This window comes from Macrotis lagotis, chromosome 2, assembly GCF_037893015.1.
Source record: "Macrotis lagotis isolate mMagLag1 chromosome 2, bilby.v1.9.chrom.fasta, whole genome shotgun sequence".
Taxonomy (NCBI): domain Eukaryota; kingdom Metazoa; phylum Chordata; class Mammalia; order Peramelemorphia; family Peramelidae; genus Macrotis; species Macrotis lagotis.
Window position 1 is genome coordinate 116159153 of NC_133659.1, and position 20726 is coordinate 116179878.

Here is a 20726-nt window from a genome sequence, read left to right on the forward strand (position 1 = left end):
GAAGAAGTTGTCAGTCAAAATCACATATTAGAATGTCTGCTATGGTGACTCATGGATCTTGGATATCACAAGAAGTCACTTCATCTTCTAGCTTAGAGGTGATATTGCAAGCATTAAAATACTCTCCAGAGCACTGTTTGCATAGGGGAAGTGCCAACCTGATGTCACAATTTCTGACCCTTCCATCATTTGGAGATGTCATTTACTTAATTTCTGGACTCTCAGTTTCCCAGTAACCAGCATTTGTTCAGATTTCTTCACCCACATTTCCACTGAGGGAGTACAGACTAATTTGATTATTTAACTAATCGAAGCAAGGCAAAATTCAAAAGATAGATGTGCTAGGAAAAGATAACTATTTAATACATTCCAACACCAAAAAGAAATAACTTAGGATTCTCTGGGCCACTATTAACTTTAATGAATATGAAGGTCAATCACAATAACCATATATGTTGTTAGTCAAAGGACTTTAAGTAGGAACTGAAATTGATACTTCTTAGTTTGTCACTTTAGTTGGTAATGATACACAAGGTAAGGAAAATAATATTGGAATATTATCTACTTCCCAAGGCCCTTAGGCTCCAAGCATAGGCAGTAGGTAATTTATCTTGCAAGTTTTAAGTAAAAAACACCCAAAATATGAGCAGTACACTGTTCTAACACCAGGTTTTTTGTTTTTTAATTCAAGGTTTTTCTTGAATTAAACAGTCAGGTTTTTTCTGTTTTATAGCTGACAATAGGCAAAGTAAGGCTGTAATGCACAATGGGGCTTAATATGTTGGGGACAGAATATGTGATATAATAAGGGCATTTATAAATGTTGTTTTCCCATTATTTATCTATCCAACCATTCATTATCTAATTCTTTCTCCTTCCTTAACCTTTCTTGAGTTTTTTTTCTTTGTTTTTTTCTTAGTTCCTTAGTTTTTTTCTTTCTTCCTTAAGAACAGAGTAAGGGAAACCTGGTAAGGATGCTCCCTACACTACCTTACATCAGCAACTGTTTTGTAATTTAGAGAGTTGCCTGAGGGCACCGAGTTGAAATTATTTACACAGGAATACTAACCTTTATGAATCAGAGGCAATACTAGAACTCAGCTCTGACTCAGGACGGAATATCCACGATGCTATACTCTTTTCTTTTATCAAAATATTAGTATTTTGGGGGCAGCTAGGTGGTGCAATGGATAGAGCACTGGCCCTGGAGTCAGGAGTACCTGAGTTCAAATCCAGCCTCAGACACTTAATAATGACCTAGCTGTGTGGTCTTGGGCAAGCCACTTAACCCCACTGGCCTTGCAAAAAAAAAAACCCTAAAAAATAGTATTTTTAAATATCATAAATTTAATAGCATGAAGATATTTATTTTGTGATAAATCAATTTGCATGTATTACACTGAATAATCCAATTCTCCCAGCAGGAAATGACACCATTTTCAGACCTTGCCTGTGGTCATGGAACAGGAGAAAGCTCTTCAGTTTAAGATTATCTTAGTATTTACTGATCTAAAAGCACCTACCTGCTAATTGTGAAACTGGACAGATAGCTACAATTTTAATGCAAAACACTTCTATATGTAGATTAGAAAAGAGTTTTACACTCAGTTGAGAGTATCATTAGCTGGATCCAAGAGATCTTGATTAAATTGTTCAAGATGTGTTGTTACCAGATCAGATTATGACTAACCAGTAAGACTAACCTGCCTGACCCATAAAAGGAAATGGTGAATATTGAACCAGTAGGGAAGCCCATGGGAACTGAATTTAGCAATAGAGCTAAGATCTGTGATAACATTGGTATAAAGGATCCCTGAGTGAGAAAATTTCTTCAAACTCTTCTGCTTATAGTCTCAGAGTTGCCCAGAGCACTTAGAGGTTTGGGGATTTGCTAGGGTCAAATAACCAGTATATGTCAGGAGATAAAATTTAAACCCAAGTCTTCCTGGGTTCCTGATAGGCTAGTGCTATCATCTCCAACAGAGGTGAGTGTACACCATTTGGTCTAACATCACCATGGCAACCACAGACAGGACTTGAAATTCAATAAATCTGGGAGTTTTTTAGGGGTGAATTAATTAAATGTTTAACCAAATATAGCAGGCTAATTTTAAGCTGATAATTTTTTTATGTCCTGTAAATGATGTTATAAATATCCAAATGGTCCTTGGCAGAAAGAAAGGATCCCCATCCCTGATCTGCAACATATTGCCTTTCATCAAGTGGTTATACAATATGAAAAAAACCTCACAATAGATTTTCATAGTTATTTATCCTGAAATTTGGGCACAATGGATAGATTGATGAACTTCTCTGAGTTCAAATTCTATGTCAGACACTTACCAGTTGTATGATTTTAGGCAAATCATGTAGCTTCTCCCTGCCTAATTTACTCATCTGAAAAAATAGGGATAATAAATTTACCTTACAAGGTTGTTGTGAAGATAAAATGAGAAATTCACAAAGTATTTTGTAAATCTTAAAGTTATATATATATATATTTATATATATATATATATGTTAGCTAATTATCATTTTTAATATCATTGACTTAATTTTTTTTCCCAATAGAGTAGAAAGATTACTCCATAAAGGAGTTAGCAGAACTGGGTTATATTACATCTTTCATAACTTAACTCTCAATGGGCTGAGCAAGTCATTTTACCTTCTCCAAATGTCAGCTTCCTCATATATCAAATGAGAGAAGCTGCTTTGAATATATATTTTTATGAAAATGAATCTCATCCCTAAGTAGGAACACAGACAAAGGAAGGAGGAAGCATTAAATCTAGTAAGAATACATCATGAGACACCAAACAATAAAGTAACCATAATGTTCAAGAACAAGTCACTAATGTAGCTTATCCAATACAACCAAATTCCAGTCTTTAGGGGTTTGTTTCCTCAGAATTTGACCTAAAATAATCATTTTTAGCTCCAAAGCTCTCATGCCTTCCTCCAAAGCGCATTCTGGGAGACTGCCTATAATCTGCATAAAAGCTAAAGATTTTGATAAGATAAAAAATGCCTGATTCCCAGTTGAGAAACCAAGGCCATGTTCAGGTGATGCCTCTGTCCTTAGTTCATCTTGTTCTGTGCTGAGAAAAGTCAGAGGTATCACTGTATCAGTTAGTGACACAGAGTCATTTCCCCACACCATGAGCTGAAAAATCAAAATGTACCAAGTCTTGTACATTCCATTTCAGTATCCATTTAGGTCAGACCCTTCACTTCACTTAAACAGATAGTCTCTGAGTGAGTGTTTCTGGTTTTTTTTTTTAATTATATTTTCTCCAAGGAGTCATTTCTACTGAATCATGTCTGGTTGCTAGTTAACACTGTTTCTATTGTCTAGTTCTGTTATGTTCAGACTTAAAGCTGTTTAACCTCGGAGTGGGTTTGTCATTTGTACCATGGGCACCCTCAAGGCCAAGGCTTCCCTCCATCCTTCTCCCAGATTCTCGTAACCGTGACCTTGCACGCACAGAAAGCATCACAGCCTGAGTAGCCTCTACTAACCCGAATCTCTGGTCCCATGTACATGAGAGAGCTCAGTTTGAATTTTGGCAAGAAGTTTTGTTGTCCACCAGGTTAGGCAGAATAAAGATTTAAAAAAAAAAGAGGCAAACATTCATGACAACTGCCTCCAAGCTTCTCCCAAGATGATTTAGCCCATTCTCTAATACTTATATCCTTATCTACATGCATGATGGCTCATTGCTTTTTGTTCCCACAATGAGACACCCAAGAATTCTACTTTATATTCAATTTGAAAGCAAAATCAATTCTGAACCAATCTTATCATTTTTAAAGTATGTTTATCCAGCTTTGTAGTAGGAACAGGCAGACTGTTTGAAGGCCACATACTTTTCAAACCTTGGTTGCAACACGTTGCCCCATTTTGAAACCATCTTTATCTAGCCGAGAAAACTAAAAATCTATTTGACAAAGTGGTACTCTGGCCAGTTTATCTTGCAATATGGCTTTAGCTCACTGAGTCTATTGATCTCCTTAAATTAATGTTTACAGAATGCTACTGAATTTTGCTCAACAGAACATTGTTCTTTTGAAGCTTGGTTTAAAAAAAAAACCCACAATACTGTTTTTGCCTTGTGTTCCTTTCCTAATACCAGGGAAACTCCTTCTCTCCCCCCCACCCCAGGCCTGCTACCCCCCAAGGGTAGCCTTGAACTATTACTGTATTCACTTCCTACAAATGTGTTTACTCTCGAGATATTAGTAGCACAACACATGACCAAGCTGTGGTTCATATCTAGGATGATTCTGGACAATTTTTGGACTGTTCACATGATTCTAGGGACCCATAAGTTTTAACAAAGAGGCAGCAAAATAGAGTGAATTGAATGCCAGTCTTGGAGTTCGAAAGACCTGAGTTCAAGACTTGCCTTTGACACAAATTAGTTGCATGACCCTATATCACTTAATTTTGGACAGTTTAAAAACCTGCAATGATTCTTTATTGCTTCTGGGTTGAAGAAAAAAATTACTCGTACCTAGGATAAACTATTATACTTCACAGATTGATAGTTTACCCATAAAATTTGACTCCAGCCTAACTTTTCCAGGTTTTGTGCACAGTAGAATGTAAGGTCCTTAAAGGTAGGAGCTGATTGAATTTTTATCTGTCTATAACCAATACCAAGCACAGTGTTTAATAAACACTTGTTGAATTTGGATTGATCTGAATTCCCATACTCTACATACTCCCAAACTGGCCTACTTCCCCCCGCCCCGAATTCACCCAACACCTTGCTCTTAAGTCTCTGTGCATTGCACAATGTATTTCTTCCTTATAGAATCCTAGTTCATGTTCCATCTCCTACAGATAGACATTTCTGAACCTTTTAATTATCCATTCTTGCTCCCTTTCTTCTATACTCAAATGATTATTTATAAATTTATTCCATTCAGTCTTGGGTTGCATGTTGGTGCAGTGGGTAGAGTGTCAGCCCTGAAGTCAGAAGGACTTGAGTTCAAATTTGACTTCAAACACTTTCTAGTTGTGTGACCTTGAACAAGTCACATCCAGGACCATCTCCAGTCATCCTGATTCATATCTGACCTTTGGACCCAGATGGCTCTGGAGGAGAAAGTTAGGCTTAGACTTAGCCTAGTACTCCCTCACTCAAATTCAATTCATGTACATGTCATGGCATCACCTCCCTGATGTCGTGATCTTCTTTGAGAACAAAGGACAAACATCATCATCATTACCATTCAATCTAATTCAACCCTGGATGGTAGATACTATTGTTATCCAAATTTTACAGATGAAGAAACTGAGGAAGAGAGACTAACTTGTATAGGTTCACAAAATTAATAAGTATCTGAGGATGGATTTGAACTTAAATGGGACAACTGCTGATGCTGATCTATATTGATGGAAGAAGTTTCCATACTTGTACTTCTAACACAGATGAAATCATAGATTTAGATTTTTTTTATTTTTTTAATTTGACATCACCTGTAACACCAAAACAGAAAGGAATTGAAGGTAAAACCTAGTCATTGGCGCAGAAATAATATGCCATAATACAACAGGCACTATGAAGGTATCCCCATTGTTGATGGTGTAGTCTTATTCTTTAGAAACATAGGTGCAAAGAGGCAGAATTTCTAATACAATTAAAATGACATTTAACTATGTCTTTGGAACCCTAAATAAACATTTCAATCCTCAACCACAGATTTCTGTATATCTCATACATAGGCTTATTTCCAGAGATAATTTCAAAATCTCCCCTTCCCAGAGGAAGCATGCATGTTAATTTAGCATGATGTTCCATTCAGCTTTTGAGTTAAAAAAAGATTTGAGTCACAATGTTGAAATACAGTTGAATTAAAGTGAAAATATTTCCTAGGAATCAAGAGATCTTTTTTTGATATATGAAAGTAGAACAATAACAATAAAGATATTGATGCTACTGTTTATTCATATAAAACTTCATACTTTCATAGTAGTTATCAGATTCTCATTTTATTCTTATAAATGAAATAGAAAATCATACACATTACACCCTATGTAGCATCTTATCCTGCTCCTCCTCTGAGGACCTCCATTTCTCACTGACTGTATGTGATAATGGTGTTTTCCTTCATTCTCGAAGATGACTATGACATCAAGAGTGGTGATACTCTGACAAACTCAAAAAAATTGGATCTGAGTAAGGAGGTGCTGACTGTATGTGCAGAAGAAATGGATACATGACTATTAAGAAAGACCTTCAGTAGTGTTCACTTCTTCCCCAGTTTCATATCTGCAAGGATTCCCTTTTGTAAGGAGGACTTATGGTGGCTATAGAATTTTGTCTGCTTCCAGCAAAGGAGTTTATGTAGTGAATCAAATTGGGGCTTCATCCAGAGGACTGGGGGGAGCCCCCACAATGGAGAGCACTGACATATCTGTTCTTGCCTTTTCATCTGATAATCTCTTTGTGGAGTTACTAAAGCATCTGAGTTTATCCATTTAAGTCCACTCTGTCTGCAGGGTAAGTCCCTAGCTTGTGCCACTGCTGTCAGGAGATATGTCTCTCCTTGATCAATATTTACTTAACAAACAGCAGGGGTAGGAGAGTTTGTTTAGAGGAATCATGTGCAAACCAGGGTGAATGAATGCTCGGTAAAGTGCTTCAACTGATTTTTTTTTTCCTTTCCTAGGATATCTTTTTCTGAAGGATACTTTTCCCCTTCTTTCCTTTCTTTCTTGTTTTTCTTTTCCTTCTTTTCTTTGTATTCCTCTAGAGACACTTAGAAATCATCTTCAGAGGATGACCTTGCTGTAGGATTAAACATATTGTTCACATCTTGGGACAGCTCATGACGCAAGTTAACTTTTGGAAAACTTAGTGTGTTGTTCCTTTTTAAACTCTGGGCCAGGTTAAATATTTTGGACAAGGTCTTAGGAAGAGCTGAACTTTCAAGTGTTTTGCCTTGACAGCTCTGGGAGAAGGGGGAAGGAGGTTCAAGGGAGGAAATAAAAGCAAATTAACAAGTTAGATTGCTTAGAGCTATTGAAGGTTGGCATCAAGCAAGTTTCAAACTGGGTATTCCTGATCACACAGTTCTTTCCAAAGAAGAAAGTCATGTCTTTCCACAATTTTAGAGCTATTAGACTGAAGTAAAGTGAAATATTATTTTTTTCTTTTCCTATATTGACAAGGAGGGGAGGAGATTTAGCATTAAAGTTTTCTTCTCTTCTAAAACAATGGCTTAGTTAGCCATCAGTACAACTGAGTTGGAGGGAGTTTTGTCTGGATATGTGGGGTCTGTGTGTGTGTGTGTGTGTGTGTGTGTGTGTGTGTGTGTGTGTGTGTGTGTGTTGGGGTTGGGGGAAGGAGTTACTTATTTATTTGATTTTGTGAATCAGAGTTGTAAAAGCCATCTGAAATATTCATGCAGAATTGTCTGGGCAGCCCGTTTCTGTTTTATTTACTGCACAGTAGAACAGCCACAGCGGATTAGTTCTACAATACCCATAACAAAGGCACAACAGCTGATGCATGTGATGTGAGGAGGTGACAAAACAGTTAAACTATGCTGCTGGCTACAGGCAAGCAGTCAGCAGATGCAGACAAAAGGGTCTGTGACAAGAATAACTCTCTCTCCAAGGCGAGCAGTGAAGAGTATCCAAAATACCAATACCCTTTTCTCCTTGACATTGTCTTCTTACAGTCAGCATTTTATTGCCCTTTTATAGTAAAAATTTTTTAAAGAAAGAAAAGTAAAGAAAGAGAAGGAAAGAGAGGCAAAAGAAACTCACACCTAAACTCAGTCTCCAAAATATCAGCTGGAAATTGACTCTGTTCTTCAGAGAGCCATGCTGGCCAGGGAGGTGTCTGTCCTCTTCAGTTTTCCACTTGAAATTGAGGTTTTTTTTTAAAAAAAAAAAAGCTGTACAAAAGTTTAAAAAGAGAGACTGGAAGCAAATTACCTCTAATGGGGATTAACGAGATGAAACTTAGTAAAAAAAAAAAAAAGAAAACTTTGGGGATTAAGGGTAGTGGGAGAGGCTCTGCTCTGTATGATTTGTTCTTCCATTCATTTTAGTATGAAATCCTCTCATGGATGAAATAAGACCAGTGGGCCCATTTTTAAAAGTGGTCAACGATTTGGGAGAGGATGGAGAGGAGGGGTGTGGGTGGGGCAGAAACGGTGAGAGCCAGTTGGCCAAGGCCCCAAGATCGAGGTACTCTGTGAGGGAGGGGCCCATGAATGAGCATTCTATGAGAAGTGTGAAAAATCAGCTTCTCTATCTCCAGAAAATAGGAGAGGCTGTCTTCTTTTTAACCTTTGTAATTCCCCTTCTATTCTCTGTGACATTCATTCAGCTGCCAAGTGCGTTTGGCAAGGTTTGGGCTAGTAAGCGCACTTCCAGTGACCGCTAACCTTGGTATGTCCTGACACTTATGATGAGTATCTGCAGGACACAGAAGGCAGGCAGCCTGCTCTGTCAGGCTTTTATTATGTACTGCAGAGGCTGGGGACAGCCAGTTTAATAAAACAAATCATCCTTGAAGGTAAAGCAACTGGGAAGAGAGAGAGGAGGAGGAGGAGCAGGAGGAGGAGGAAGAGGAGGAAGAGGAAAGGGAGGGGGGGGAATAAGCGTCTTGGTGGCTCGGTCCAAAAAAAACAACCACCGTCCACCCAACAAACCGAGCCATGCAGCGGCTGACTGAACATAGTTGAAACAGTAGACATTCTTCTCTCCCAACCCCCTGCCCCCAACACCTCTCGACCATCACCTCTTTCCTGTTCCCCACCCCCATCCCCCTGCCCTCCTCATAGCCTCATTCATAGCACAGGAACAACAAGCATACTTAACTTCTAATGAAAATTAATAGGTACCAGTGACTGTTCTCCAACCCTATTAGAGGTCTTCTTGCCCCTCCCCACCTTCTCCTTCCCAAATAACAAGGCAAGGAGGGACAAACTCATTTGGAGCTTGGGTTCTTCCATTCAAAGCTCTTACATTCTCCTTTGTTTTAAAACTCCAGGTGACCTTAGACATCTTAAAATTCCCTAGCCCATCCCCATCCCCCCCCACCCCAGCTTCCAGAAGCCTTTTCTTTTCCCATCTGGCATGTGCAAGCAAAACTATGGCGTGACTCCTCTGAAACAGTAGAGAGGGGTCAGGTTTGCCTCTTCCCTCCACCCCCACCCCTTCCACCCCCTCCACTGAGTCCACATTGTCTTACATTGGGGTCATTTGATTGACTCCTGCCACCTGATGCTGAGAAGATCCTCAGGAGTTCATTCTGCAGATAGTTGAGTTCTATTAAAAGAAACCCAGACAACGGCTTACTTGTCACCAGGGGATTTTCGGCAGATGTTTATTAGAGATGTGAAAGCCATTAGGTGTAAAGAGGTACAGAAAAGCATAGACAGTCAATAGGATGAGCCTAAATTATGGCCCACCTTATCCCCCCCCCCCCAGAAAATAGGTCCCCTTTGCCTTTTTTACTCGTCAGGAGGAACAGATACCTGGAAGAAAACATTCCCCCACCCCCATATGACCCCACACCACTTTTTTTTTTTTAACGAGACTTAACTCGTTAAGCAAAGTTCTATGTGGGATAGAATATACTGGCCATCTTAGGAAAACAAAACCAAAAACATTTATTTATCTAGCAGAATTCAGTGTAAGGCACTCCTTGGTCTCCCTTCAAGAGCATATAGTTGTTGAGGTACTAGAAGAACCTTGTTATCTGACCTCTATGGCAATCCCACAGAGTCTACTCCAAGGTCAGCTAGCATTAGTGAGAAGTGGCTAATCTATTCATGTGTTAACTGAAGAATTCATTGCCCTCACCACCACTACCAATGACCCAATAACCAAAGCAACTGCAGATCCAGTCTTGTTTATTAATGAATTCCAAGCCTTCTTAGGGATTTTCTCCATCATAATACAGCTATATAGAGATGCCACTCTGAGGTCAAAATGGCGCTCAATGAATTCCCAAGGCAAACAGTATGGTGTGGTAGAAAGGGTCCTGGACAGGTTGTCAATAAAGCTAGACTCCAACTTTGGCACTGCCACTGACCAGATGTTTGACCTTTAGTGAGTTATAAACCTTCTGAGCCTATTTTCTTTCTTTCTTTCTTTCTTTCTTTCTTTCTTTCTTTCTTTCTTTCTTTCTTTCTTTCTTTCTTTCTTTCTTTCTTCCTTCCCTCTCTCCCTCCCTCCCTCCTTCCTTCCTTCCTTCCTTCCTTTCTTTCTTTCTTTCTTTCTTTCTTTCTTTCTTTCTTTCTTTTTTTGTAAAAGCAGGTGCTGAATTAGATGAGCTTCAAACACTCCTTCTAGCTCTAAAAGTTCTATTTTATTTTAATCTTTGTTATTATCAGTTCTCATTGCATAAGTACATCAGTACTGCTAAACTCTAGATAAGGTTAATATCAGACAGATATTTATTATCAATTATATTTCAGTATAATGATGACATATAGTACTTTAAAATGTGCAAACTATTCTATAGACATTATCTCATTTAAGACTCAGCAGCTCTGTAAGCCATTTCCCTACTTCTCAATGGTCACAAGTAAAGTGCAAAGTACAGGATTTGAACTCAGATCTTCATGGTTCATACTCCAATGGAGTATAATTATATCACACTGCTTCTTAAGCATCTGTTGACTGCTATAGAGAATACTTAGTCAGTGTCTTCAAGTTGTATATAATTTCTTGACAAGGCATAAAAATATAAATATATAAGTTAAGTGACAATACAAAAATTATTTAGCAATTTAAGACAGAGGCATAAGAGATGTCATAAGGCAGTATCTGATTTATTGCCAAATTAATCCATAAGCAATATGGGATACAACCCACTAATACCCATTAAATAACATGGAGGAGAAGAGTAGGGAATAAGAGACCATTATTAGTACCCAGAGGAATAATTAGCTTTAATTGCTTCCAAGAATTACACTCCCCTCTACCAACCCTGACCTTTTTCTGCATTCATCCTTCTACCATTGTCTCTCTCTCTCTCTCTCTCTCTCTCTCTCTCTCTCTCTCTCTCTCTCTCTCTCTCTCACAAATACACACATATGTGCACATACATAGCACCTCAAACTAGATAAGGAACTCTTTCTTCTGTTTCCTGCCTTTGTCCCTTCCATATTCTCTGTAGAGCTTAGAGTGGTAAGGCATGACTTCCAGGTTAGACAATGAGCCCCATGACCTCTGGAGAGGCCCAGTGACATAACAGAGAGAACATTGAACTGTCATCAATCAAAAGACAGGGGTCTGTATCTTGACTCTTCAACTTTTCAGTTATGTGACCTTAAGCAAAGACCTTCATCTCTCTGAGAGAACATCAGTTCTTATCTGTCAAATGGGGACAATAGTATTTATCCTGCTTAATTTACAGGTCTATAGTGAGGATTGCATGAAATGAAGTATATAAAAACACTGTATAAATGTTGACTGTGAATATAAGCTTTCATTATTACCACCATTATCTAGGCTCTATCTCCAGCAACTACCCTTCCTGTTCACCTAGTTTTGCTTTCCTATAACACTTGTCTGTCTGGAACTAAGGATCAAGGATCTGAATTCCTCTATTTCTGGTGGCTGGTATCACCATCCTTCCTGAAATGTTTATTTTAATAAATGCCTTTGGTTATGGTTTTGTAACATTTGGCTAACAGCTCCCAATCCAAGCAGTTATAGTGGATAGTTGCACAGTCTAACTGTTCTCCAGCCAGATTTCTCCTCTCAATAAAGCCTATTTGATAAAATGTGAAGATTATCTGTGGGGAGAGGGTGGAAGGGTGGGGAGAGGGAGGAAAGAAGAGATGCTCTCCAAATGACAGTTAAATGGCTTTTTGTAATCATTAAAAAGTGAACAGGAAGGTCCAAATCTCCTCTGGCCCCCTCCCTGCTCTCCAACACACATGTGCTCACAGCAGATAGAAGAAAACACTGAGACTTTGGAGCGTTACCTACAGGGAATAGCAGCTTGGGTTAAGGGATGAGGAAAGTGAGGTCCAGGGAGGGGATGTGATTTGAGTTTGGAATCCACACTCGCCTCAATGCCTCATTTCTTAGAGTGGGTAAGGTGGAGAGCTGTAATATTGCAGCAGAGGGAAAGTTCATTACTTCATTAAAAAGAAGTCCATGAGCATACTGTTTTGTGGGTCCAAAGGTATATCAAGTCATTCAGGCAGCAATGGTGTTGTGCAAAGATCATTGGCCTGGGAGACAGGAGATCTGAATTCTATCTTGGATCTTCCTACTAACTTTCTATATGGCCTTTGGAAACATACTTAACCCCCATGAGTTTTCAAAAGGAGAAGATTGGACTAAAGATCTTTCTTCAGATAGAAAGTAAACATCCATAGGGCAGGGACTATTTTTTTTCTATCAACCCCCCACTTACCCCACCCCCAGATCACTTTAGTCTGGCACATAGCACAATTAATAATACTGTGAAGGGGGGGTGGGATCCCTCTTCTCAAGACAATTATCATGGTATTTTTTTTCCCTAAAGAAGCAAATCATCTGCAATAGCTCATAAATTATTTGAGAGACCAAATTTAACTCTGAAGACAAGGATGTTGAGTCCTTATTTCTATGTCCAACATGGTGAATGTTGGTAACAGACAAAAAGGAAGAGAAAGGAACGAAGTTTTTAAAATTTTTAAAAAAACTTATTTCAATTAGTGAAATGTTCAAAACAGAAATAAATATCTTACTCTCTATGTATGCATTTATAAATATCTGCCCCCACACCTACAGTAGATTACTTCTATGTTTGCATACAAAGAATATAAAATCCAAATGATTTTCTTCTCTCAAAGTTAATACAGATGTATTCAATTAAAGGAAACCCTTCATCTATACTATCAGAAATAATAATTTATGTTAATGATCCTTTCAGTGGTTAATCCCCTATCTCTGGGAAAGATACCCTCCCAACCCACCTTTTATCTTGAGTAATTTACAGAGGATTCTAAATAAGCACATCAATAGCCACTAACTTCCAGTCTGGACAGTTAAATAAATAAGTAAACAAACAAATAAGAGAGATAACACCTAAGAATCCTTTACTTCCCACCCACCCCCAACCCCCACCTTGGAAGGAACAGTTTAAAGCTTGAAGGTTAAAAAGGAAATAGTTATCTTGAGATAAGAGATTGAGCCCTAGAATAAGTTTAAGAGACTAGACAGATTAAAGATTTATCAATCGCTAGGACTTCTTATGTGGATCCAACTCCAAGGCAAAAATAGTTTAAAATGACCAGTGTAGCATTGACATTTTTAAAAAATCATATGAATTATATTGGGATGGTTCTGACATCTCAAATATTATGACAGATTGAATGATCTGTCAAGTCATATCAAACTGGAAAGCATCAGTATTGGGGTATTTAGTAGAACCATATGTCTGTCATCCAAGGACTAAATGCTGAGAACATTTATGGTAGCATAAAAAAAAAGAGGACTGGATTTAGTTGTATGATCTGAATTTGAATCCTAGTTCTGTCATTTTATTACCTATGTGACTGTGGGCAAATCAATTAACTCCCTGGGGCCTTAATCTCCTCATCTGTAAAATAAAGTACTCAAACTACCTGATTTGAATTGGCTCCAACTCTGTTTCTTTCTTGAAATGTGATATTTTAGGTTTCTGTATATTTTGTAACCATTTAAATGTGATTGTTTATCTGAATTTCCTTTTTGTTTTCTAAATTATTATTTTTAACCATTTTGGAGCCAAAATGTTTTTCTAGGTGAAAACTGGAATTTATAGTGGGAATAATAGGAGAAATAAGATTCAGTTTTTTGGAAATTTCACTTTTAAAACTTTTATTCAGGATCATAACTGTTTTGTAATGTAAGGTCAAGTCATGTCATCTCTCCTTCTCTTCCCAACCCCCATCCCCAAACAACCAGTCTAGAACTCAGCAGTCTGTTGTTTCAATAGACCTCAGTACTTTCCTTGTAGAATTCCATTGCTCTAACTCCACTGAGCTGTTCCTCCTGTATTCCTATGCTACTATATATAACAACTTTACATAAAAGAATACAGGACTGCCATTTTTAGAAAATGCAGGTGCCATATAAGCCTGTTTCTGAAAGAAAGAAGTTAGCTCAGTTTCCTTTGAAGAACTGGAGACTTGAAACTGAAAACTTTATTAATGCCATTGTCTCCTTGTATCAGCAGGTTCCAGAGAGATTCCTGGAAGTCGCACAGATCACATTACGAGAGTTTTTCAATGCCATTATCGCAGGCAAAGATGTTGATCCTTCCTGGAAGAAGGCCATATACAAGGTCATCTGCAAACTGGATAGTGAAGTCCCTGAGATTTTCAAATCCCCGAACTGCCTACAAGAGCTTCTTCATGAATAGAGATTTTCAACAACTCTTTCTGAATGTATGAAAAGTAGCAGTCCCCTTTGGATGCCCAAGTTATGTGTATCTAAATTTTGATTTCATATACATGTGTATGAGAGGCATAGATATGTTTATGAAATCAGCTGGTAATTCTGCCTCCTCACGAACTCTCTCTTTTTCTTCTTTTGTGTTGTTCTGTTGCAAGGGGATACTGAATTGTCCTTCTGCCTTCAGTTTACGTTTTGCCCAAGGCCCTTAACATTTGGAGACTTAAATGGGGTTCATTTTCAGGGAGAAGAATTTTGAAGTGGGTAAAGCCTATCTTAGCAAGGTAGGGCATCATGTGTATGATGCTTCTGTCAGATACATGGTTTGCTGCTAAGTGGCATTTTGGCCGAGGGAAACCAGCATCATGGCACACTACTGTAGACAATGAAGTTTCCTCTTGTTTTTACTGCTAAAAAGGTCTGAAACTCTATGGAGTCACTATTTAAGCTTAGTTTTATTTTATTTAGCTAATTATGTTGCTTTTACTTTCATCTCTAAAAACAGCTAATGACATTTTTAGCAGCTCATTGCCTAAAGTGATACCCCCAGAAGACCAGATTTCCAAACAAAACAACAAAAAAGCTATCAACCTTTTCCTAATAGGAATGATGACTATCCCCCCCCACCACCAATTATTGACTTATATGTCAGTTTCTTATTGAGGCAACCCAATTTTGTACAAGATTGGTCGTTCCAAGTTGAGACTGGCAACTCATGCATGATGGTCTAGCCACTTCTCTCATTTTACAGTATGGTCCTCTTGTTTAAAAAAAAAACAGAACATATTTCATTCTCCACAAAGTAAAACCTAAAAGTTTTTCTATTTACCCTCATCTTGCTTCAGATATTAAAAGGCACACAGGTTTCAAACCTACTCTTTGCTCAACTTTGCTTAAAGTTGTATTAAAAATATAATTCGCCATTTTATATTTAAGTTCTCCCCAACATAATTTTCTGAATGACCTTTATACAGAAAGACAAAAAAATTGTCTCATCCTGGACTTTCAATTCCTGGTTATGCTGGAAACTTTTTAATAGTAATTAAGTTTGCTTGGACTTCATCTTATCAGAAAAACACAAATAAGAATGCCCCTTCCCCCCAAAAAAGATGATTCTTCAAATTCTTCAACACTAATATAGTACTAAAATAAGTCATAAACCAATCCCCCAGTCTTGATAGATATGCAAAATGTTGACAACCTAACGGAGCTTTTCCTTGTTTTTCTGTGCAGCTTTTAAAAATGAATGATGTGCTACCAGTCTCTTCTAACACAGAAGCTAGTGTTGACCAAAATATGAGTAGAGTGAGTGTACAGTCAAGTTTGTACAGGAAAGTTTGGGATTAACCTAAGTGACACTGTTTCAGCATAATATAAGAAAGCTAGCTGCTAGTTCTTTATGCTTTCTTCAATGGTTCTCCTTTTTTAATTATTTTTAATATTTCAAGTGTATATTGTCCAGTATTTACTTTAGAAAACAGATTTGATGTCATTTATACTTTTTTCTGATTTTTTTTGAACAGATGCAGTAAGAATTTATTGTTCACTAATGTTTTCCATACCTCCCCCTTCATCAGGTAATTTGATTAAAAACAATTTTCACTAAATGATTCATCTCCAAATCTGGTATTTAAAATCATATGGAACATAAATATGGTGTTTTTCTTAACTTTTTTTCTATTCTAAAATTGCATTTGACTTTGGAGAGTGAAAGTTTACTCATGTGACTAAAGAGCTGACCTGATCACTGCAATTTCACTTCATTTATAAATACTGCTGATAGACAGAAATGTATAAAAGCAATTATTGTCAGCACAAAGCCTTAAAAACCTGCTGACTTCAAATTAAACAGCCCAATCCTATGATGCCCTGTCATTATTCCCAAGCACAGGCAGGATCCCTGCCGTAAAGACAATGAAAACAATAACATGGGATGAAGTGCCAGCAGCTTCAAAATGAGTCAAACACAAAACACATCTTTTCCAGCTTACTTTTCTTAAAGGATGGGCATATCAACAGGATATGCGTCCTTTTTTTCTGGAAAAAAAAAACAAAAACTATGATTTGGTAACTGGCATTTAATGTCTACAATCTGATCTGCACTAAGTAAAGAAATGATCAACTGGTAGTAGTCCCTACTTTGGTGGGGACTAAACATAGGAGAAGGTGGTCTGCAGGACCCAAATTAAAATCAAGTCAGTCATTGGCTGTTAAAATGTCCCTGACATGATGTTATAATTGTATTGCCATTGACAAAGGGAAAAGGCAAAGCCATGCTTTATGCAGACTCTATGGAAGAATTAATTGCTATGTACTTTCTTGATCTGGAATGGAATTGATCCTTCAATTATGATGAGTTGATTTTTAAATTACAATTCTCCCCCCCTCCCCATACACACTCTCCACCCTTCCCCCTCTAATTCAATTAAGTGAACTGAGCAAAACTGAAGACTTACACCTAGATGCTGTTGCATTTATCTAATGAGAGTACTAGACTCTCCATCTTCACTGAGGCATAGAAATGATTTCAGAGTAGAAACTGAATCTTAAGGAAACATTTCATTGCTTGGTTCTGTATAGAGTCCTCCTTCACTATGCTTTTTTAGGGGGGAAGGGGGTGCCCACCCAGCATAGTCATATTATTTTATGCCTCTTAGTACATCAAAAATGTCAAAAATCTGGGTGACAGAAACTCTAATTGAAAGTATAAATTACCATCTTTCAGATGGCATGACCACTCTCCCTAAATGAAATTTGATTAGATTGGAGAAAGCTAATTTTATGTGGTGGGGGAGAGTTTAGACAGAGAAAAAGAGTTTAAAGTCCATGTTGAAATGACCACATTGCCATTCATTTTCTGCTAATTCTGATTTCTTTCTGCATACACACTTGAGGTTATAGTCTGTGCCTAGACCTTAAATGCACCAGCGGAAGGATTAAAAAAAGAAATCCTTCAAAATACCAGTTTTTCCCACAAGTACAATTGTTCTTGTGCCTTCTGTGGCTTTCAATTTCATCTTTTAGACTTTATTTCCAATTACTACAGCTGCAATAAACACTAGATTTTTTTTCTGGCTGTTTGACATAATGTTGATAGCTATGCATATTTTGTGTCTTTTTAAAAAAAAACAAAGCGGCAGACTACGTTTTTGAAGAAGAGAATTTTTAGAACAGTTTGATAACGCAAATTATTTTTTCCTCAATTGTTTGAGCAGCATTCAAGTTTTGAAAATTCTTGTAGAAGCCAATTTTTTGTAACTGTGGTGCAAATCTTGTGTTTTCTTAGCCTAAAGAAAAGTAGTATAGAAGCAATATTTCATATGATGTGCTATATATGTGTATGCATAAGTATACATGTATATATTCACATACAGAATCTATCTATATATATATATATATACATATATATGCGTGTGAAGTGAAAAGCTTACCTTTTTCCTATCTAGATTTAAGATCCTATTTTAGACATCTGTTATGTTTTGTGAAAAGAATGTTCTATTTGCAACTGCAAAACATTTAATTCTTACTGTATCTCTGGTTGTTTAATGAGAACGTTTCACATTAAATGGTATAACAAGTGGAATATGTTAGAATGTAGGTATTATTTAAGGAAATGTTCACCCATATATATTCCTGAGGTTTGCTTTGTGCCTCTGAGTATTATTTAATTAAAAGTGTTTTAAGTTTGCAGAATCTTTGTTACTGTACCAGGGAAGTGGGTGAATATCTTTGAAAAAAATACAAAAACATAACAATAAAAATAAAAATAAAACAAAACAAAACCAAGAGGGGAACTTTTATAAAGCAATGTAAATATTTAACCTTATGGCTGTTCTTGCATAAGACTTAAGATTTTAATAACGACATTCTCAAAACATCTGTTGGATTTATTAGGAACACTTTAGTAACTGTATAGATAGTTGAAAGCATTCTTCAAAATCCAGCCTCTCTACTTTTAAAAGATAACAGTCTCTTTCATCAGATGTCAAGGACAAGGGTGATACAGTTTCTGTAAAAATTACAGATTTTTTTCTATGTACATGAAGTCATTTAATAAGTAAAATAAAAATTTCTTTTCCATAGATTAATGTTGAGATATAAAGGTGAAGATATTTGTGGCTTTAAAATTAGGATTTTCACCAGCAGCATCAACAAATTTGTAAAATGAAGAGTGGTTTACAGCTCCCCCTCCCCAGAATAAGCATTGTACATGAGAAGTTAGAGCAAAAATGATTTGCCATGTGTATTATAGAGTATTCATTGGTGTGACTAGTGCAAATGTTTCCTTCTGGTACCAACTCTGTGTTTGAATATTCCAAGAGGCATTGTTTTCAAAAAGCTCCCCTTAAAAGAATGTAACTGGTTTATATGAATATCAGTTACTGTATTGCACTTAACTGTTATGTTGAAGGAAATGCAATTTTGTTTTCTGTAGAACTGTTGGTTGTAAACCATCTATAAACTGAAGCTAAGAAAGGCTCATTCAAAGCTGGGATTTAAAAAACTGGTATTTTTTTAGCCTTTGGATCTTCTTAGAAACACTCTTTGTATAGAATTTGATGGAATCTGAACTCTTCAGAGTCTTTTTTACCTAAGCTACAATTCCTTCTCCCAAATCTTACATCTAATAAAATGCTGTCTGCTGAGAGGGAGAAGCAACCTGGAGACATACATTTCTTGGGCTAGCCCTCCACAGGAGGGCTGTATTTTGGAAAAACATAGATCCTCCACAGAGGGGGACAAAAGCCGTTTACAAGTGTGTTTGAATTGCTCCCTACAAAATCAGAAGTCAGAGTGAGAGAAACCCATATTGAGTTGGACTGAGAGCTCCCTAGAAGAGTCAAAGGTTAAAGTTCACACTGATATCATCCCAGTCATTACTCATTTGTATATAGTTACAAAAAGTGACAAGACACTGCCTTTATATTATTTAGCAATATGTTGTAAATAGCATTAAGCTCTTTTTTTGTAATAAAGACCCTTTAATTTGAAAATAGTACAATAACTGAATTGATAAAGTCAATTTTTGAGTTTGTTTTGTTGTTTTTTTTAGCTAGAGGCAATTTCAACTGTGGAATTTTTTTGTTGTTGTCTATTGTTCTAAAGACTTTGCATAATTTATTGGTTTAATTTATCCTAATTTATTTGATGAAGGTGTACAATTTTTGTATTACCAAGGATGTACTGTAATATTAATTGATGATATGATTAAAAATAAGATTCCCTGTCCATATTAAATAAATTTTTAAAAGGTGCAGTAGACAATTGATTTTAAGTCAAAGTGAACATTTTAGTTTGGCAGCTACTAAATTTTAAAACAGGAAAAAAAAGAAGTTGTTTGGGGGGTAGGGTGGGAATGGGGTTTTATTTTGTGTGTTTTAAGCTTTTGTATACTCTCCAAACTTTGACCTTTTTGCTTTGTACCACTTAAAGGATACAGTAGTTCAATTGCCTTGTGTGCCTTCCATCTTCTCTTAAACTGAATGTATGTGCAGTATATATGCAAGCTTGTGCAAAATAAATATAAATTACAAGCTCATTGATGTGCTTTGGATTTTTTCTGAAATTATCTTTCAGGAGATTGAATGTGGGGTCGAGGTCCACTCAGTAAAACAGACTATGATGTAGTTAGAATGACAGTTACAGTGTTTATCTCCTAACATTCTGAATGGTAAAAGCTGACAACTGGGCCCCAAACACTCATGATACAAATGCCTTTTGTTACCTGGGCAGTTTGATTCATCCAGATTTCAAGGTTTCCAGGTAACCTCCTATTGCCACAAGGTTGATTCCAAGGACAAATTTACCTTTGTTTATCCCTTATGAGGAAGAACACAAAGCCAGATTGGATCAAACTGCTGTTATAATTTTCTCCCCACAGTTGCTAGTTCCAGATGATTCAGAGGAAGACGTACACATGACCACATTTCACCCACTTGCTAAAATCATAGAATAAAAAGAGGCAGCCTACAGTAGGAGGCATGGTAGAATGGAAAAGGGCAATAGGCTTGAGACAGAAGCCTCAAGTTCAACACTTCTGTGTGTGACCTTGATCAAGTCATTTATTTCATCTCTGAACTTTAGTTTCTTCGTCTGTAAAATAAGAAGACTAGTTGTATACACACTGCCTCCCTCAAGGGGTTGTAGTAAGGAAATATCTTGGAAATCCTGACAGTAAAGAAATGTTAACTGTTCTTTTGTATACTGTTCCAGGAGAACCAAAAGCTTTTGTGACTTCTATTCTGGCAAATTTAAAGACTAAAGAGCTACTTTTGACTTTTATAAATGGGTTTGGAGTAGTCTCCTCTAGCCAAACTTC

General features: G+C 37.0%; 1 protein-coding gene across 7 annotated transcripts in view; it reads left to right on the top strand.

Annotated features, from left to right (window-relative positions):
* Positions 1–19939, top strand: part of PROX1 (prospero homeobox 1) — a 61951-nt gene extending 42012 nt beyond the window's left edge. For 5 of the 7 annotated variants that reach the window (XM_074222650.1, XM_074222651.1, XM_074222648.1 and 2 more), the window contains one exon: positions 14187–19939. In XM_074222650.1, the coding sequence (XP_074078751.1) occupies positions 14187–14375 (189 nt within the window). In that variant the 3' untranslated portion in view covers positions 14376–19939. The remainder of the gene's footprint in view (positions 1–14186) is intronic. The other 2 variants (XM_074222652.1, XM_074222654.1) reach the window with 1 other exon arrangement.
* Positions 19940–20726: the final 787 nt, after the last annotated feature.